Source organism: Carcharhinus amblyrhynchos, chromosome 20 (assembly GCF_965287045.1).
Source record: "Carcharhinus amblyrhynchos chromosome 20, sCarAmb.v2.hapA, whole genome shotgun sequence".
NCBI classification, from domain to species: domain Eukaryota; kingdom Metazoa; phylum Chordata; class Chondrichthyes; order Carcharhiniformes; family Carcharhinidae; genus Carcharhinus; species Carcharhinus amblyrhynchos.
The window spans coordinates 45754663-45776772 of NC_137343.1; the positions used below are offsets into that span (position 1 = coordinate 45754663).

General features: G+C 41.6%; 1 protein-coding gene across 1 annotated transcript in view; it reads left to right on the forward strand.

Annotated features, from left to right (window-relative positions):
* ppil2 (peptidylprolyl isomerase (cyclophilin)-like 2) overlaps window positions 1–22110 on the forward strand; it is a 324215-nt gene that overhangs the window by 127854 nt on the left and 174251 nt on the right. Inside the window, exons 11-12 of the mRNA XM_080208513.1 lie at window positions 4217–4292; window positions 21912–22018. Of these exons, the coding sequence (XP_080064639.1) occupies window positions 4217–4292; window positions 21912–22018 (183 nt within the window). The remainder of the gene's footprint in view (window positions 1–4216; window positions 4293–21911; window positions 22019–22110) is intronic.

Below are 22110 nucleotides of genomic sequence, written 5' to 3' on the forward strand. Positions count from 1 at the left end.
CGCGCTTTTAAGAACCTGGCAATGTAAATTTATTATATTGTAATTACACGCTGCTACCAGTGAAAGATCCGTAGTGTGCCTGCTTTGCATTATCCAGTTCCTCAGTCTGTTCCTATGCTCCAACTAGCTCCAGCTTTCTGCTTTGTAAATTGCTGTAAGTTCTCCTATTTAATTTAAAATAATATTAAATTGAAATATTACTTATACAAGACTTGAATGTTTGACTTCAAAGTACGGGTTGAGTTACTTCATTTGCCCAGTTCTTTGCTGATTTCTAATCCTATTTCAGTTGAAGATTATACTTGGTCTTGACTTGCAATGTTTAATACTGTGGAATAATTATGATGTTTGAAGGATATTGGTTTTTAAGTTTCAAGTTTTGATCAAGGTTAATGATGGGGGGGGGGGAAAAAACTCCTGCTATGGAGGAAAATTTAAGGCATCAAAGCTGTCTGGTCATTTCTGGGCTTAGTTGATTTGATGGAGCCAAAACAGAAGATAGAGTCATACAGTACAGAAGAGGCCCTTCAGCCCTTGAGTGGAACAGCAGCTTTTAAAACTTCATATCCACACAACCTCTGAGCTCATCTTGCAAGTATGAGAAAAGTGAAAGTGGTTTAGGCAAACAATGTGCATCAACTATAAATTCAGTTAAATTACCTCACTCCTATAGCACAGAATCCTGTGGGAAAGTGGCAGTTCTGGCATCATATTGTCTGAGATCTCTGAATCAACCCATTTTTCTACTGTGAGTAGATCCTAATGTCAGTGCCAATTCCACGGTGGGTGTTGTAATTTAGGTCAGAAACTCCAGTCAAAATTTTAAAAACCTATCAAAATTACTCTGTTTGATCTTTCAAATTCTATGCATGTTTGACCAGGTTCTTTCCTTAGATTTCTAAACCATTGTCTGTAGGCTTCTGCCACTAGTTCATATGTACCGAAGATAAATTTTTTCACTTCATCATAATTCCCAGGTACCTCCTCTGATGGTAATGCAAAGACCTCACTAGCTCAACCTACCAACTTTGTTTGGCCATTTCATTTGCTGAGCCACTTTCTGAAATGAAATGAAAAAGGCTTCTGCATCCTTCTCATCAAACCTTGGCAATGCTCGGACATATTTAAATAGATCCCCACCAGGCCTTTGACGATGATGCTGTTGCTCTTTCTCACTGTCCTCATTGCTCTCATTCTGTACTTTTCCCTTTACTTCTGTTCAGTTTTTATTTCCAGTTTCTGAAGTTCAAATTCTCTCTCTTTTTCTTCTGCCAGGGCTGTCCTTTTTCTTTTTGACCTACTCAGACTGTCCTCTCCCTTTCTTTCTTGCAATTGCGTCCCTTTCTTTGGCTTTTGCTGTTCTCTCTTTTGTTTTGCATTCAAGCTGCTTTAATTCTTTTTCATGTTCAAGCTGTTTCATTTATAATTGAATTCTAGCCATTTCCAATTGCTCTGACCATGCTTCTGGTGATTTTAAATGCTGAGTTATCGTCACAGTTATCTTCCCCTTCCTTACACCGTCAGCTAATGTCAACTGCAATTTACCAATTCCAAAAGCTTTGTTTTAGTCATAGAATCATAGAAAATCATTAGAAACCCTACAGTGCAGAAAGAAGCCATTTGGCCCATCTAGTCTGCACTGACCACAATCCCACTTAGGTCCTACCTCTAACCTACGCAACTCAGGACACTAAGGGGCAATTTTAACATGACCAATCAACCTAATCCATACATCTTTAGACTGTGGAGAGGAACCACCTGACTTTGACTTGTCAATCAATCTTCCCCATCACAATGCAGGGTCACAGAAGATTCCAGAAAATATCTGAGGCCCATAGTAAAAATAAACAAAACCCCATTTAAACCATTGAAGCAGCAATACAAAGACTTCTAACCAACTCGGCATCAATGAAACCAAAAGGCCTGCCTACAACTGCAGGGAACATTGTTTAAAAGAAACGCTTCTTAAAGGTACACTAATGTCACATGGGTTCCACTACAAATTAAAGGAGTGAAATTTGACAGTGCCCTGCCCACAGGGATGTTGGTGAATATGTGTATTATGACCTGCAAATTAAATCAACCTCAAATCCTGAACTGATGTTATGTTTTGAAGAAGCACAAAGGAAATAATTTATTCTCTGCTATTGCAGTATAAAAATGATTGAATCCGTTCCAATGTAGTAGGTGTTTATCCCAGCATAATCTATCAGCATGGTAGCCCCAAATTACTGCTTTGTCCTGCTGCTCATGATTCTGTGTGACTGTTTTAGTTACTGGGAAGCAAGCCAAGAAAGCAGCAAGGGAGAATATTCAAAGTAATTGGCTTTTCAAAAACCATTCGTCAATGTACCACACAGGAGATTATTGCACAAAATTAGAGTTCATGGGACTGGGATAATATACTGTGTTTGAGGTTTAGTTAATGGATAGAAAACAAAGAGTAGGAATGAACAAGTTGTCGACTGAGCTTGCTGTAACTAACTCATAGGGTATCACGTGGGTCAGCGCTAGGTCCTCAGTGATATTCAATCAGTATCAGTGACTTCAAGGAGGGGGAGGGTGTAATATATCCAAGTTTGCTGATGATACAAAACTAAGTGGGCAAGTAAGCTATGAGGAGCATGCAAAAGTGATCAAGAATAGTAGATGAACTATAATGAGAAGTGTGAAGTTCTTCACTTTGTTCGGAAAAGGAGAAAAGCTGACTTTTTTAAATTGAAAAGATGTGGAAATGTTGATGTTCAGAGAGACTTGGATGTTATACATCAATCACAGAGCTAACCTGCATATACAGGAAGCAATTAAGGCAACAATATAGCCTTTATTACAAAGGAATTGGAGTACAAGAGAAATGAAGTCTCACTACAATTATTTAGAAATTGTGTGAGATTGCACCTGAAGTACTATTTACATTTTTGGTCTCCTTATCTAAGGAAGAGTGTACTTACCAAGGCGGATGTTTAACAAAGGTTCAGCAATATTCCCGGGCAGCCTGCTCACCGACCTTCCCACTTGTCACTTCCCTCTCTGACCCACGCTCTTGCTACCACTCTCCTGAACCCTTGCTCACAGTGGAAGTTCACGAGAAGGAAGCAGCAAGTATGAGGAAGGGTTTATGAGCAAGGGGTAGGCAGCAAGCAGGTGGGCCAGGGAGGAAAGCAGCAAAAGAGAGGGGCAGCAAGTGGAAAAAGCGAGCAGAAAGCAAGTAGAAAGAGTTAGTAAGAGGATTTTTCGGCCAGTTAGTTTCAAGGCAGCCACTAGCTTTTTAATCTTAAAAATTACAGGTCAAAAATTTAACCCACCATTTTTACATGGTTTCTTGTGGAAAAGTGGTTTTTATATAGTACATTTTCACTTAGCACGCCATTTTTTAAGAAAGCAGGGGTGCTAAACAAGGGATAGCTGTAAAAGCAATGAAGTAGAAAATACAAGTAGCTAATATCAGTATTATAAAAATTGTCAATCTTTAGTGAAAGTTAAATGAACTGCCATTAACCACATCAGTCAGAAGAGTGTATGAGGAAAAGTGAAGTTTTGCCATATGTGTGTGGGACCTTGGTATACTGTGCACAACTACTAATGTGTTCATTTTTTTATCATTGGTTTTGTGTCTTTTGTACCAGAAAAGCTTTTTGAAGAACTCAATCACAATGAATCTCTAAATATTTTTTAAAATTCTACTTGCAGACAGATTTTAAAATGTTCCAAGATCCCAACTGGCACTTGCTGTTTCTCTAATGAATACCACAGCATGAGACTAATTCTTGAGTTGAGAGGATTGTCCTCTTGGAGAGATTGAATAGATTCATTCTGTATTTCTTTGAAACATAAAAAATTCTTCTAAGGGATTGACTGGGTAATGCTGGGAGTATGTCTGTCCTGGCTTGGGAGTCTAGAACTCGTCTGACAAAAAGGGTTCAACCATTCATGACTGAGATGAGAAAATTCTTCACTCACAATGTTGTGAATCTTTGTGACTCACCAACCTGGAGAACTATGGAGCTCTGTCATTGAAAATATTTAAGACAGAGGTCAGTAGATGTTTGAGTGTTACCAGAATTAAGGGATATGAGGTTTTGGGGATAAGATAAAAGATCAACTATGATCAGGGTCGAATGGCTCAACTCATGCTCTTATGGACCATCTTATATGCCAGAATCACATTTGGGAAAATAAATTGAATTAATGGAATCATTGTTTCTTCTTCCCACAGGCACATTACTCCACAGGGAAAGTCTCTGCTTCTTTTACGTCTACGGCAATGATGCCAGAAACTACGCATGAATCAGGTAATTGGATTAGTTACACCAGTTACTCTAAATAATGGATTCAAGTCTCTTTTAGTTATGAGTATCAGAGTTGGAAGCTACTTACCACTCTCTTTCCGCTTATCTAATTAAAAACAGATTTTTCTGTTTAATTAGTGCACAGAGCTCAGTGCTCATGTGCACCTCTCCCTGTCCATTCCTGAAGATTTAAATTGAGAATTCACAAAGAAACTTCGTCCTTTCCGGCTCAGTAAATGACTGTTAGGTTTTGATATTTATGTTGGGAAAGGATAAAAGAATAAGCAACAAGCTGGAACAATATTGCAAACATGATGATTTTACATTTATTAACATCACCTGTAACATTAGCATACAATTTGCAAAGATAAAAGAGAAAGGAGGTAATCTCTCTCCCAGCCTTTTTTATCTCATGAATTGCCTGCAGCAAACCGTTCAAAGTCAAAGTTAATTCAATACAGTGTGGATATTGCTACTATAATAGTCCTTTGAAAGTTGACTCAGTCAGTAGTAACATAGCTTTTGAAAGATCTCTTCCAATTTCTATGTTCCACCATTCATTTAGATCATGGATAATTTGTATCGTATTCCCATTTATCTGTATTGGTTCCATATCCCTTAATAAATCCCTTAACAAAAATCTTATCAATCTGTGTTTTGAAATTTTCAATTGATTGAGTTACAGCAACCTTTTCACTTTCTGTATTCAAACCCATTAGAAACTTTATTTGGAATGCAGTTTTGTTGCAGACGTCATCTTTTGTATCAGATCTTTAACTGAGGATCAATCTGCTTGTTCTGAATGTTTAACAAAAAATCACTGAGCAATGTTCAATAATGGTGTCATAGCTACTGTTATCCCCTCAACAAAGTACATTAAACCAAATTATTTACTCATTTACTTCCTGCTTGTGGAGCCTTACTATATACAAACCATTTTGTTTGTCTACAACACTGACTGCATTTTAAAAGTAATCTATTTTGTTGAACTCACACTTTGGGATGTCCCAAGAACAAGAGATGATGCTTTTATAATTCAAATTATCTTTACTTCTCATTAGTAAGTGGCTTGCTAAAGCTTGTTATTTATGGTATATATCAAACGTAAAGAGCAGGCATGATTTAGAAGTTTGCAGACAGAATTTGGCCATGTAGTTGATCGAAAGAAAGTTGTAGACTGTGAGAAGATATCAGTGGACTGGTCCGAAGAGTGGAAAAGTGGCAAATGGGATTTAATTCACAAAAGCATGAAGTTATACGTTTGGGGAGAGTCAACAAAGCAAGAGAATACGCAATGAACGGTAGGTATATAGAGAGACTAAGTGCATGTCCAAAGGCCCTGAAGTTTGCAAGACAGGTAGATAAGGTAATTAAGAAGGGATACAGGATGCTTTCCTTTATTAGAATAGAAGTGTAGTTATTTTAGAATTGTATAGATTGCCATTGAGGTCGCAGCTAGAGGACTGTCGAAGGTTCATCACATTACAGGAGGATATGATTGCAGCAGAGAGGCGATAGAGGAAATGGGTGAGAATGTTGCTAGGACTGGACAATTTTAGCTAAAAAGGAAAATTGATTAGGCTGCAGTTGGTTTCATAAAGTGAATGCGCTGATGGCGCAGATCAGCACAAATGGATAAGATCTGGTGGCCATTACGGAAACGTGGTTACAGGGTGACAGGGACTGGGAGCTGAATGACCAGGGGTATCAAGTTTAGGAAGGATTGACCAGAGGAAAAAGGGGGTGAGGTAGCTCTGTTGATTAAGGATAATATCAGGGCGGTAGTAAGGGAAGATATAGGCTCCAAAGAGCAGAACGTGGAATCATTGTGGGTGGAGATGAGGAATAGTAAGGGGAGGAAGATGCTGGTGGGTGTGGTCTATAGGCCCCCAAATATAACTTAGAGGTGGGGCGGACTATAAACAAGCAAATAAATGAAGCACGCAGAAATGGAACGGTGATGATTATGGGGGATTTTAATCTGCATATTGATTGGTTGACCCAAGTCGGATGTGGTGGGCTTGAAGAGATCTTGGAATGCTGTCGGGATAGTTTCCTTGAACAGTGTATGACGGAACCTACGAGGGAGTGAGCTATCTTAGATCTGGTGTTGTGTAACGAGGCAGGAAGAATTAGGGATCTTATTTTGAGGGATCCTCTTGGGACAAGCAATCATCGTATGGTTGAGTTTTTGATGCAGATGGAGGATGAGAAAATAGGATCCCGAACCTGTGTCCTCTGGCTGAACAGAGGGGAGTACGATAGGATGAGAGAGGAATTGGCAGATGTAGATTGGGGGCGCAGATTGGTTGGTAGGACGGCTGAGGAACAGTGGAGGATTGTTAAGGAGATCTTTTTCGGTACTCAGCAGAAATATATTCCGATGGTAAAGAAGGAATGTAGGATAAGGGATAACCGGCCGTGGTTATCGAAGGAAATAAAGGAGAGTATTAAATTAAAAGTTGATGCGTTCAGAGTGGCTAAAAGTAGTGGGCGATTAGAAGATTGGAAGAGGTTTAAAAATCAACAAAGAATGACTAAGAAGTTGATAAAGTAAGGAAGGATAGACTATGAAGCTAAACTAGCACTAAATATAAAAAAGGACAGTAAGAGTTTTTACAAATATGTAAAGAAGAGGAGGCTGGCTAGAGTGAACGTTGGACCCTTAGAGGATGAGAGGGGGGAATTTAGTGGTCGGAGATGAGGAAGTGGCTGAGGCCTTAAGTAAGATTTTTGCCTCGGTCTTCACGGAGGAGGACGCAAATAGTTTGCCAGATATTAAAGATAGAAAGATGGTAGGAGTTGAGTGCCTGAATGCGATTACTGTAGATTACTAGAGAGGTAGTGCTTGATAGACTAATGGGACTGAAGGTGGACAAGTCCCCAGGACCAGATGGAATGCAAACCAGGGTTCTGAAGGAAATGGCAGAGGTGATAGTGGATGCCTTAGTGATTATTTACCAAAATTCAGTGGATTCCGGGGAAGTGCCGGAAGATTGGAAAACGGTTAATGTTACGCTGAAGGTAGCTGACAAAAGGCAGGGAATTATAGGCCGGTTAGTTTAACGTCTGTAGTTGGAAAAATGCTTGAATCCGTCATCAAAGAAGAAATAGCGAGGCACCTAGAAAGGAATGGTCTGATAGAGTAGACGCAGCACGAATTTGTTAAGGGGAAGTCGTGTTTGACAAATTTATTGGATTTCGATGAGGATGTGACTAGTGTGGTAGACAGAGGGGAACGAGTGGATGTGGTGTTTCTAGATTTTCAAAAGGCGTTTGATAAGGTGCCTCATAAAAGGTTGCTACGGAAGGTTAGGGTGCACGGAGTTGGGGGTAAGGTGTCAGCGTGGATAGAGGATTGGTTGTCTAATAGGAGGCAGGGAGTTGGTATCAATGGGTGCTATTCTGATTGGCGGTTGGTGACTAGTGGAGTGCCGCAGAGATTTGTGCTGGGGCCTCAGCTATTTACCATTTATATAGATGATCAGGAGGAGGGGGCTGAGTGTAGGGGGACGAAATTTGCTGATGACACGAAGATGAGTGGAAAAGCAAATTGTGTGGAGGGTGTGGAAAGTCTGCAGAGGGATCTGGATAGGCTGAGCAAGTGGGCGAGGACCTGGCAGATGGAGTATAATGTTAGCAAGTGTGAGGTTATCCACTTTGGCAGAAATAATAGTAGGAGGGATTACTATTTAAAGGGCGAAAAGCTGCAGCGTGCTATGGTGCAGAGGGACCTGGGGGTCGCATGAGTTGCGAAAACTCAGTCTGCAGGTGCAGCAGGTGATCAAGAAGGCGAATGGAATGTTGGCCTTTATAGCGAGGGGGATTGAATATAAAAGTAGGGAGGTCTTGCTGCAACTGCACAGGGTGCTGGTGAGCCCAGAGCTGGAGTACTGTGTGCAGTTTTGGTCGCTGCACTTGCGCAAGGATATTTTGGCCTTGGAGGGAGTGCAGAGGAGGTTCACTAGGTTGATACCGGCGATGAGGGGGTTGGACTATGAAGAGAGACTAAATAGACTGGGTCTGTACTCACTGGAGTTTAGAAGGCCGAGGGGGGATCTTATAGAGACGTATAAGATAATGAAGGGGATGGATAGGGTAGAGGTAGAGAGATTCTTCCCGCTTAGAAAGGATAGCAGGACTAGAGGACACAGCCTCAAGATAAGTGGGGGGGGGGGGGTTGCAGTTTATACCAGAGTTGAGGAGGAACTTCTTCACTCAAAGGGTGGTGAATCTCTGGAATTCTCTGCCCGTTGAAATGATGGAGGCTATCTCGCTAAATATATTTAAGTCACAGGTAGATAGGTTTCTGATAGACAAGGGAATTAAGGGTTACGGGGAGGAAGCGGGAAAGTGGAACTGATCCACTTCAGATCAGCCATGATCTTATTGAATGGTGGGGCAGGCTCGAAGGACTAGATGGCCTACTCCTGCTCCTATTTCTTATGTTCTTATGTTTCTCTAGGGCAGAGAAGGCTGATGAGATTTAACTGAGGTGTATAAGAATTATTAGAGGTCCATATAGGAGGGACCTATTTCACTTAGAGAAATCACTAATAGGGGTTCATATATTTGAAAAAAAATGTGGAACGTTTAGAGGAGAGTTCAGAATATTTTTCATCCAATGGGTGATAGGGGTCTGGAATTCACTGGCTGAACGAGTGGTAGAGGAAGAAAATCTCACCACAGTTAAAAAGCACTTGCTTAAGCACAGTTAAAAAGCATTTTCACCCAAAGTACTGTAACCTACAAGGGGCCAAGAGCTGGAAAGTGGGATTAGGCTGGATAAATGTTGGCAAGGTGGCACAGTGGTTAGCGCTGCTGCCTCACAGTGCCACAGATCTGAGTTTGATTCCTGGCTTGGGTCACTGTCTGTGCAGAGTCTGCACATTCTCCCTGCGTCTGCGTGGGTTTCCTCCGGATGCTCTGATTTCCTCCCACAGTCTGAAAGACGTGCTGGTTAGGCGCATTGGCCACGCTAAATTCTCCCTCAGTGTACCCAAACAGGTGCCGGAGTGTGGCGACTTGGGGATTTTCACAGTAACTCCATTGCGGTGTTAACGTAAGCCTACTTGTGACACAAATAAATAAACTTAAAGCTAAATATCTTTTAATGAGCAAAATCGCATGGTCCAAATGATCTTCCTTTGTGCTGTAAATTTCTATGATTCTATTAATCTGAAAGAAATAATAAAGAACACGGTCGACAGTTTTTTAAAATTCATTTTACGGGATGTGAACATAGAAGTTAGTTTTAAAGCTTTTGCTTTGAGCAGGACCAACTGTTTGTGAAAAAGAGGACAGCGGCCTTTTTGCAGGAATGTTGCTGGCTGGGCTGGAATTTATTGCCCATCCCTAATTGCTCTCCATTTAAGAGGGCAGTTAGGGGAATGCTGTAGGTCTGGGGTCACATGTAGGCCAGACCAGGTAAGGATAACAGACTTTCTTCCCTAAAAGACATTAGTGAACCAGATGAGCGTTTACAGCAATTGTCAATGGTTTCATGGTCGTCATTGGACTTTGAATTCCAGATTTATTTTTATTGAATTCAAGTTTCACCATCTGCCATGGTGGGATTTGAACCTGGGTCCCCAGATCTTGCCCTGGATCTCTGGATTACTCACCTAGTGACAATACCACTATGCCACTGCCTCCCCCAACATTGTAATTCAAAATAGAAGCAGACACAAGCATATTAACTATGGCGTTATGACTTGGAAGGGAGGAGTGTTCAGCTTGATTGGCTGCATTACTCTACAGGTCACACCTTTAATTTGAAAGTTTGATTTTGGCTCCAAAATGACCAATGATTTACTTTCACTATTGTTACCTACAATAAAAGAGACTTTAAACTGCTTTCTTCCAACAAGCAACAAACTTATTCGCTTATTATAAGAACATAAGAAATAGGAGCAGGAGTAGGCCATCCAGCCCTTCGAGCCTGCCCCGCCATTCAATAAGATCATGGCTGATCTGTCGCTGCTCAGTTCCACTTTCCCGCCCTCTCCCCATAACCCTTAATCCCCTCTCTTATCAAAAACCCATCAACCCGCGTCTTAAAAATATTTAGCGAGGCAGCCTCCACCACTTCAACGGGCAGATAATTCCAGAGATTCACCATCCTTTGAGTGAAGAAGTTCCTCCTCAACTCCGTTCTAAACCGCCCCCCTTTTATCTTGAGGCTGTGCCCCCTAGTCCTACTGTCTTTTTTGAGCGGGAAGAGTCTTTCCACCTCTATCCTATCCATCCCATTCATCATCTTATACGTCTCAATGAGATCTCCCCTCATTCTTCTAAACTCTAACGAGTACAAGCCCAGTTTATTCAGCCTCTCCTCATAGCTCAACCCCCTCAACTCCGGTATCAGCCTAGTAAACCTCCTCTGCACTCCCTCCAAGGCCAAAATATCTTTGCGCAGGTGCGGCGCCCAAAACTGCACACAGTACTCCAGCTGCGGCCTCACCAATGCCCTATACAGCTGCAGCAAGACCTCCCTACTTTTATATTCAATCCCCCTCGCTATGAAGGCCAGCATCCCATTTGCCTTCCTGACCACCTGCTGCACCTGCAAGCTGGGTTTTTGCGACTCATGCACAAGGACCCCGAGGTCCCTCTGCACCGTCGCCTGCTGCAGTTTTTCACCCCGTAAGTAATAGTCCTTCCTACCATTCTTCCTACCAAAATGGACCACCTCACACTTGCCAACATTAAATTCCATTTGCCATTTCCTGGCCCATTCGCCCAGCCTATCTAGATCCTTCTGTAGACTCTCCACACCCTCTGCACAATTTGCCGTTCCCCCAATCTTGGTGTCATCAGCAAATTTCGACACCCTACACTCGGTTCCCTCCTCCAGATCATCTATATAAATGGTAAAAAGCTGAGGCCCCAGCACCGACCCTTGGGGCACTCCACTAGTCACCATCCGCCAATCCGAATAGCACCCGTTGACCCCCACTCTCTGCCTCCTATTTGACAACCAATCCTCTATCCACGCTAACACCCTACCCCCAACTCCATGTCCCTCGACCTTCTGCAATAACCTCTTGTGAGGCACTTTGTCAAACGCCTTCTGAAAATCTAGAAAGACCACATCCACTGGCTCTCCTCTATCCACCGCCCTAGACACATCCTCATAGAACTCCAGTAAATTTGTCAGACACGACTTCCCTTTAATGAAACCATGCTGCGTCTGCTCTATCAAGCAATTCCCTTCAAGATGCCTCGCAATTTCCTCCTTAATGACAGATTCTAACATTTAGGATGCAGGAGTTTGAGGGAAAAATAAAACTGACGCAGTCCCTGTAATGCTGTCCAAGTTACAGGGCTGGTCTCTCAGCACTAGTCTGTGAAACAATCAATGACTTTGCACTGTATTTCAGGTAGACTTGAGGAACACTTGCAGTGTTCAGTTCCAGCACATAGAACAACTTGGGAGCAGCTGATATTCATTTGCATCTGTGGACAAACTCTGGACTGCAAAGAGGCTGCTCTCTTCTTTTTCACAAACAGCTGATTCTTCGAAAAGCAAAGGCTTTAAAACCAGCTTTTAAACAGTGTTCCAGACATGTTTTTTGAGGGACATAAATGCTAGCTGTCCAGAAAATTTTCCTTACCTATTTACTCTACCTGAATATAATTATTTTTGTGAAAATCACTCAATATATGTATTAATGACTGTGTCACTAAGGAGTAGGGCATGGGTGCTTGCATCTAATAACTCATGACAGGTTCCTGTGCTTTCCATTAAAAGGTCACGGTTGATTGCTTCTCAGACATAGTTCTTAAGCAGGTCACCCTAACCTTGTCCGTATAGTTTACAGCTGTCTCCGGAATCCTCGGCAGATGTTCTGTGGAAACCTTTTGACTCAAGAATGATGAGAAGGATTGTAGGATAGGCACAGGAGTGCTAAAGAATGGAAGCGGAACAAATTAAAAGGGAGCAAAAAGTCAGAATACATTTTGCTGGTTATGTAGATGGGGAAATGATTTAATTGTAGGTCACTAGAACACCAGAGTCTAAATTATTTCCTGAGTATTTAGTCATAGGCACTGGAAATACCAAGAATATAACTGTCAAGCACAAAAATTAGTTAGGGCTTGGAGGTCCCTGAACTAAAACAAAAATTTCATGGGCACTATTATTTTATTATTATCCAATTATTTTAGTGAAATTTGTCATTGTGATTAAACCAACTCCTCCACGTATGTTTTGTAAAATTCTGCATGGGGTGCCATCCTCGCCTCCTTTTGCAAAGAGTGATATTTTGATTTTCTGTGTATTCCATTGATTTTGAAGGACAATTCCAATGTACCACATGGTCTGGTGGGTTTGAAGAAATGTTTTGATTTATGATATGTTCCGGTGGGTTAGGGTGTTCTGATTTTATGTACTGATCCTGTAGGCCTGAAAGTTTAAAGATAACTGGCAATATATATAATTTTTGATGACTTGGAACCTTTGTTCCTTTGAAACTTTAACAGACTGCAGAGATCGTAAAGAATTATAACTGTTTGATTTCCATCCATGCATTAAGTAAAACTCCACATTGAGCAGTTAAGCAAGTCCCCGCATGTTGCTGCTGTGCTCTCTCCTTTGCTGAGCTAATCAGATGCAGAAGCAGAACAAAATTATCTTTCTCCTTGAGTAGTGCAAGGCTACAGGATAGGCATTATTTCGTGCTACTAGTTCTAAAAAGAAACTTCATTCTGTGGCTAAGGGTTGAAAGGTGAGGAATCGTTACCCTTTGGACATTAATCATTAATGTAAAACAACTTCGTAGAGCAGGCTCAAAAAAGTTCTCCTTTCTGTCCATACAAACCGCTCCCCACGCCCACCACCATTTTCCTTCCATCCCACCGCATCCTCTCCCGCTGCATCACCACATCCTCTCTCACTCACTGCCAATCAAATTCATCAAAGAGGAGGATGTTGTTTGAAGTGGAACCTCGCATCCTTGGTTGATACAGGGCCCAGCCTGTCAGTTTGTGCAGCCTGTGATGAATGAGAAGCTCACTAAAGGCTCTACTTCAAAGACCCATTTTGATCCTTCAGTTAGATTTATATACTTGTGCTTCGCAGAACATATTTCAGCGTCAAGAAGTAAAAATTTAAATCTAATCCAAATGTAGCTCTGGATTATTTAACAAGTTATCTGTGTTGCAGAAAGTAGCAGGTTCGCCTTTTAGATTTATATTTGGAGGACAGGTTCCAGAACGTTGGAACAGTTGACCATTCAGCTTCTCAAGCCTACCACTCCATTTCATTAGGTAATCGCTGCATTGTACCACAATTCTTCTCACCATCTTTGCTCTCTATTTCTTGATATTCTAACTGAAATTATATGATCTCAGTCCTGACAGATATCAATTGACCCAACATCAACATTCTTTTGTGGGAAGACAGTTCCAGATTTCCACAACCATTTATGTGAAGAGTGCTTTCTGATTTCACTCCTATATGTCTGGACTCTCGTTCGATGATTACGCCCACTTGTTATGATTTCTCCCACTTAAGAAAATAGTTTATCTGAATCTCCCCATCAAATCTTTTTTTGCCATTTTACACTCCTCAATTTCTAATTTTGTTCAAATCTTTTGAGATAAGTTAAATTTCCATTTTTAGTTACTTTAGTTTTTAGTTACAAATAATTGATTCTGGAAGGAGGCCATTCAGCCCATTGAGTCTGCACTGGCTCTCTGAAAGAGCATCCTATCTAGTCCCATTCCCCTACTGTATCCTCGTAACCTTCCACATTCTTTCTTTTCATATAGCAATCCATTCCCTTTTGAATACCTCAATCAAACTTGCCTCCGCTAACCTTTCAGGAAGTTCATTCCAGACTTCAACTACCCTCTGGGTGAAAAAATTTACCCTCGTATCACTTTTATTCCTTTTGTCAATTATTTTGAATCTATGCCTATTTGTTCTTGAGTGGGAAATGTTTCTCAGTATCTACCCTGTCCGTATCCCTCAAGGTTCTGATTAGCTGTATCACATCTCCTCTCAAATGTATTTTCTCCAAGGGAAACAGACTCAACCTCTCTAAAGTATCTTCATAATTACAGTCCTTATTCCCATGGAATTGTTATTGTGAATCCCTTCTGTAGGTTTAAAACTTGGTGGTGAAGTTAATAAAATATTTAAAAAGGCACCTTAAGTAAGTAAATAATTAAATTAAGTAATTGTTTAAAACACATAAAGGTGGCAGGACAGATGATGTGTCAGGGCTGTAGTTTTATGATCCAAGGCAAACATGTCTGTAATAAGTGTTTCTGGTTTGAGGGACTTCAGTTCAGAATCATTGAACTGCAGACTCTGCGACACAATAGGAAGGAGGAAGATTACCTGGATGTTTTCTACTAGCAGGAAATCACACCCCTTAAGATGGATCTTACGATTTGGTCAGTGATCAGGGGCAGGAGATGTCCTGTGACTGCAAATGAGGCAGGTAAAGTCTCCCAGGGCAGGAATCCCTCTCTGCAATTGTCCAACAGGTTTGAGGTTCTTTCAGCTTGTTTGGATGAGAATGGGGAGCTGCGGGGTGGATGAGCTGACTGACCTCGGCACCATGGAAGCCATTCAAGTGGGGAAGAGTATGTTAGAATGTAGTGGTAATAGGGGACAGTATATGTGAGGGTACAGTATATGTGAGGGGATTTGGCACTGTTCTATGTAGTGAGAATCCAGACGCTGTCTTCCCAGTGCCATGGGTCAGGACATCTGCTCCAGATTGGAGGAAAGACTTGCAGTAACAAGGGAGGATCCAATGGTTGTGATTCATGCATATACCAGTGACATAGACAGGATGAGGAAGAGGCTGTGCATTGTTAGCATGAGGAACTAGGCACCAAATAAAGAAGCAGAACCTCAAAGCTAGCAATTTCTGGATAACTACCATGGAAATTGGCACTGAACAAATAAGATTAGAGAAACAAATGGATGGTTCAAAAATTGTTTCTTGAGGCACTGGCATCAGTACTGGGGAATGAGGGATCTATACCACTAGGACAGGCTATACCTGAACAGTGCTGGGGCTGAATTTCCAGCGAGCCATGTAACTAATGAAGTAGAATTTTAAACCGAATAGTGGGAGCAAGGGATCAAATTTGGGAAGATGTGTTATACCAAAGAGTGGCGAGGAGGCAAGTAAGGAAGTGCTAAACAGACCATGGCAGGAAAGGACAAAGTACAAACCTAAGAATAAATCAGTTAGATGCTACAAAAATAATAAAAGGCTAAAACTAAAAGCTCTATATCTAAACACACATAGTATTCAAAACAAAACAGGTGACCTGATAGTGTAAATAATAATTAATAAGTATAATCTAATAGCCATTACAGAGACATGGCTACAGGATGACATAGATTGAGACTTGAATTAGGAAAGACAGGAAGTTAAGAAAATGTAGAGATGTGGCTCTATTAATTAATAATGGTATTAGCTCATTAGAGACTGGTGATCTAAATTCAGGAAACCAGAATGCAGAAGCAGTTTCTGTTGAGGTGAGAATTGAAAAAAACAATAAGTCACTTGTGAGAGTAGTGGACAGGTTTCCTAATTATAATTACACATAGGATGGAGTATAAATGAAGAGTTACTGGGTGTTTGTCAGAAAGGTACAGCGATAATCATGGGAGATTTTAATGTTCATACAGATTGTTAATGTTAAAGTTTATTTATTAGCCACAAATAAGGGTAACATTAACACTGCATTGAAGTTACTGTGAAATTCCCCTAATCGCCACACTCTGGCACCTGTTTGGGCCAATGCACCTAATCACGTCTCTCAGACTGTGGGAGGAAACCAGAGCACCCAAAGGAAACCCACGCTGACACGTGGAGAATGTGCAAGCCCCACATTGACGATGAGCCAAGGCTGGGAATTGAATCTGGTCCTTGGCACTGTAAGAACATAAGAAATAGGAGCAGGAGTAGGCCATCCAGCCCTTCGAGTCTGCCCCGCCATTCAATAAGATCATGGCTGATCTGTCGCTGCTCAGTTCCACTTTCCCGCCCTCTCACCATAACCCTTAATCCCCTCTCCTATCAAAAACCCATCAACCCGCGTCTTAAAAATATTTAGCGAGGCAGCCTCCACCACTTCAACGGGCAGAGAATTCCAGAGATTCACCACCCTTTGAGTGAAGAAGTTCCTCCTCAACTCCGTTCTAAACCGCCCCCCTTTTATCTTGAGGCTGTGCCCCCTAGTCCTACTGTCTTTTTTGAGCGGGAAGAGTCTCTCCACCTCTATCCTATCCATCCCATTCATCATCTTATACGTCTCAATGAGATCTCCCCTCATTCTTCTAAACTCTAATGAGTACAAGCCCAGTTTATTCAGCCTCTCCTCATAGCTCAACCCCCTCAACTCCGGTATCAGCCTAGTAAACCTCCTCTGCACTCCCTCCAAGGCCAAAATATCTTTGCGCAGGTGCGGCGCCCAAAACTGCACACAGTACTCCAGCTGTGGCCTCACCAATACCCTATATAGCCGCAGCAAGACCTCCCTACTTTTATATTCAATCCCCCTCGCTATGAAGGCCAGCATCCCATTCGCCTTCCTGACCACCTGCTGCACCTGCAAGCTGGGTTTTTGCGACTCATGCACAAGGACCCCGAGGTCCCTCTGCACCGTCGCCTGCTGCAGTTTTTCGCCCCGTAAGTAATAGTCCTTCCTACCATTCTTCCTACCAAAGTGGACCACCTCACACTTGCCAACATTAAATTCCATTTGCCATTTCCTGGCCCATTCGCCCAGCCTATCTAGATCCTTCTGCAGACTCTCCACACCCTCCGCACAATTTGCCGTTCCCCCAATCTTGGTGTCATCAGCAAATTTCGACACCCTGCACTCGGTTCCCTCCTCCAGATCATCTATATAAATGGTAAAAAGCTGAGGCCCCAGCACCGACCCCTGGTTGCTTCACGGAGGAGGACGTGAATAATTTGCCGGGTGTTAGCGATGGAAAGGTGGTAGGACTGGAGGGTCCTAATGACATTACTGTTACTAGAGAGGCGGTGCTCGACAGACTGGAGGGGCTGATTGTGGACAAGTCCCCAGGACCGGATGGAATGCATCCGAGGGTTCTGAAAGAAGCGGCAGAGGTGATAGTGGATGCCTTGGTGGTTATTTTCCAGACGTCGCTGGATTCCGGGGAAGTGCCGGATGATTGTGAGGCAACAGTGCTAACCACTGTGCTGTCATGCTGCCCATTAGCAAAATCAGGTGGGCAAAGATACCATGGATGAGAAATTCATAAAATGTTTCTTATAACAGCATGTTGTGGACCCAATGAGAGGGCAGCCTTACTAGACATGGTATTGTGCAATGCTAGGATTAAATGATAATTTCATAGTGAAGGCACCCCTAGGTAGCAATGATCATAATATGAATAAATTTTACATTCAGTTTGAGGGAGAAAAGAGCACATCCAAGACTATTTTTAACTTAAGGGCAATTATGAAGACATGAAAACTGAGCTAGCTAGAGTGAACTATCAAATCTGCGTAAGGGATATATCAACAGAGGTTCAATGGCAAATATTTAGAGGGATATTTCGGGATCAACAGAATAGACACGTTCCAATGAAAGAACCCATCATCTGCGGTTAACTGAAAAAATTAAATACTGTTAAAGATAAAGCTTATATCTGTGCAAAGACGAGTGGCAGATCAGAAAAATATAAAGAATATCAAAAAATAACAAAGATTGATAAGGAAAGGAAAGCTAATTAGGAATACAAAAATGGATAGTAGAAATTTCTATAGCTACAATAGATGAATTAATCAGGTATTTTGCATCGGTGTCACTAGAGGACAAAAGTAATACCCTGAAATAGATGTAAATCAGGAAATGGGAGGGAGGGAGGAACTCAGGAAGCTTACAATCACTAGGGAAGTGATATTGAGCAAATTATTGAATCTGCAGGCTGACAGATCAATGGGTCTGGATATACTTCAACCTAAGGTCTTGACAGGAGTGGTTATTGAGACAGTTGATGCATTAGCTTTAATTTTCCAAAATTCCTTAGATTCGGGGAAGGTTCCGTTAGATTGGAAGATATCAAATGTAACTCCTTTATTCAAAAAGCAGAAAATTACAAACCAGTTAGTTTAAGTTTGTCATAAGGAAAATGTTGGAAGCCATTATTAAAGATGTGGAGATGTCAGTGTTGGACTGGGGCGGGCACAGTAAGAAGTCTCACAACACCAGGTTAAAGCCCAACAGCTTTAGGTGGAATCACAAGCTTTCGGAGCGCTGCTCCTTCATCAAATAAGTCAAATAAGTTACTCACTTGATGAAGGAACAGCACTGAATGTGGAACATGGATGTGAAACTGATGTTTGCTCTTGCCAGAGAATCTAAAGCTAGAGGTCATTGTTTCAAAATAAGGTGTTGCTCATTTAAGACAGAGGTGAGGAGAAATGCTTTCTCTTAAGGGATGAGAGTCTCTGGAACACTCTTCCTCAAAAAGCAGCAAAAGCAAAACTTTTGAACTTTATATAGGCAGAGCTAGATAAATTCTTATCAATAATAACTGCTAGTTAATCAAGGTTGTTGGGGATGGGCAGGAGAATGGGGTTGAGTTCACAATCAGATGACTTCGCAGAACAAGCTTGAGGGGCCAAGTGGACTATTTCTACTCCTAGTTCGTACATTCGTATTTCCATTTAAGTGAAAAAGTGCCATCTGATTTTACTCCTATACTTCTGAACTCCTATTTGCATTTATGCCCATTTTGTTTCCCTGGCCACTCTCTGAGCCTGATTTTACCACTTTCGTTCTAATTGGGCGCAATTCAGATCCGACATGGAAATCTGCTTTCAGGTGCCCCCATATGCACTTGACCTGAAAAAAACGCAGGTCTGAATCGTGCTGTGGGCGGGGCTTATTGCGCCCAAAATGATCAGAGCTCTGAACTGTGCATGCACAGTTAGAAAAAAAACCTGTGTCAGATCGTTCCCAGGGTGCAGAAAGCGGACAAAGCGGCTGGGAGCGAGAAGAGGGAGCTATGGCCCCCACAGACATCACTGTCCCCCTTATTCCCCTGCCACACCCCCCCCCCCCACCCCCGCTGCTATCAGACCAACCACGACTCCCTGCCCCCTCTCTCCCGCCCCCCCACCCACCAATCGACCTCAGAGTGGCAATGGACCCCCCGGCCCCCCACCAGAGATCCAACTTAATTCAAGTTAAATGCATGCAGATTTATTTAAATCGCCGTAGCGCCTGTTTCAGGTGCGAATTGGATCGTGGCCATTCCTAGGTCTCAGTAAAGTGGCCATCTGCGTGGGCATGGGCGCGGATTGCATTAATGGCCTGACACCCGACTTTACCACGTTTTCACGCCTGAAGACCGGCGCGATGCAGTGATAAAGTAGGGCCCTGTGACTGCCTTTTTACATGCCACACATTCCTGCTTTGTAGCTTTCATGTCCCCTTTTTCTGATTTCTCTTCCCTTTCCTTCCATAATTTCCATTGTTTCAATCCTTCTCCATCTTTTACCCTCTTCGCAAAAGAATGTGAAGTTTGTGAGAATTTACTACTGTTGGTAGTTTAGCTTATTCAAGACCCTACTCCCATAATGTATCACACATGAAGAGCAATTTCCCTGTCAGCCATCCTTGCTAATCTGTATTCTTTCCCTGGTCCCTAATGCCTCAAAATTCAAATTTGTATTCTTTGTAACAGAGCCAGTATGACACGAGGAAGCTCCAGTGATGGAATGCTTTGTGAACCATAGATCCAAAGTTGTCTTCTCCTCCCAAATATATAACACTTGGCACATATTATGTCTCAAACAATTGTTACGTTCAAGAATTCGCCAACATCTAGTGGTCTGATAAATTGTTCGAGTTTATTAGGATTTCCTTCTCTGTCTCTCACAAGATGTTCACAGACTGTTCTATTGTTTTCTCTCTTGCAAGTATTATTGTTCATTATTGTAGAGAACACCCATTCACATTTATTAGTTAATTAAACACATTTGCAGAAGTGGCTGACACAAATTGATTCTGACCTCTGATCATGCCTTGTTCATGAGATCTGTCTCTGTCAAGATTAGCTGATCATGAACTGGGAATGTGCGCAACACATTTCAGCATGTTGTAACCTTGTAATATGCTCCAGCACAAGTGAAACCTCAGCGTGTTTTACTCAGCAGAATTTTCTCATGATTAAGTTTTAGTACAAATACATTGTAGAAAATGTTATAAAAACTATGTAGGAAAAATATAATAAAACAGTTGGCTTCCCACACAATGTATCCCAAAATGTTATTTTCTAATATAAATCAAATTTGCATTTGAATGAATAAATAATAGTCTGAAGGCATTACATCAGAAAGGGCAAGATATATGAATCATTTCATTCTTGTTCATTAAGCATTCTCTTCCCTCAGTAGGAGGAAAAGGAGTTGGAAGTAATCAGATGCAATACTTGAAAATGTCCTCATTGCACTGCAGCTCGGCTTGGATTATACTGTCCCACATGATCTAAAAATCTGGAAACTGCCAGACCAGTCTGTTTTAACCCAAGATAAAGTTCCATTTCTCTTTACAAAGCAAGTCACCATCAAAATTAGTACAAAGGCTTAAGTCATTCCAGAATTGACGACAGTTAAAATAGACTGCGATAGCTGCAGTAATTGAAGCATTTCACCCTGAATGGCAAGAGAACAGATTTCTATTCTGGAAATTTGAATCTTAATAAAATGGAAATTCCACCCAATATTAGAGCATCTGACAGCTACAGCATCTGTTTAGCCTTGATTGGGGAAAAAAAAAGATTCTATTAAGTGAGTAGGTTCAGCCTACAACTGTTTGATTGCACATTGTGATAGGATAGCTTATGTTAATTGAGACAGTCACAGGAGCACTATAATTGGCACGTGTTTGGTTAGGGGTATCATCTGCTGTGACCACTATTCCCTGACCCATGCCGCCTTCAAACTCCAAGTGTATAGCTGCTGGGTAAGGTGAGAATCAAAATGACTGTGATTCACTCCATTGTTGAAGAGATTGCTAACAATACCTTTTGGAGTTTATTGATAAATAGCAGCTTGTTGAGCAAACCAGAAAGCAGCTTATCAACCATTGTCCAGCAAGGAGACATCCTGTTCAGAAAGAGGGGAGTTGACCAATGAGCTGAGATGCCAGAAATGGGATATTTGCTGTGCTATGTGGAAAGAGCAGTGGAGCTAGAGTTATTTGAAAATGACTTGGTGGACTGAATGATACCTTTGATTCATATTACTTTTTGATTTTATAACATAAATTGGGAAAGATATAGAGTGATTAGTAAAAGTAGTGAAACTGTGATGCAGTTATCCAAAAATGATGTCCACGAAAGAACTGGAAACACATTACATAAACAGTAGTAAAATGTTTTTGAGATTCCCAAATGACAACTAAATGATTTTCCAATTTGTATATTTTCGATACTATTGGTTAGTTTTCTCACCTTGTTCGGCTGGATGTAAAATCTCTGACCTTTTATGTTTTAGCTCCTAATTCCATTATTTTAATATTCGTTGGATATAGTCTGAACTGCTTGTCACTGAGACTTCTCTAACCCATTTCTGAAGATCCTGTTATGCTTGTGATTTTCTTTCACAGCTGCCATTGATGATGACCAAGTTCGTTATAGCTACGTCAAAAAGAAGGGATACGTCCGACTCCACACAAACAAGGGGGATCTAAATCTGGAGCTACACTGTGAGATGGTTTGTACAAGTTTACTTAATGGGGTTTTGGGGTCAATTTCACATCCAGTGTAATAGTTTGGAATCCTTTGCTGCACTGTGGAGATTTACAA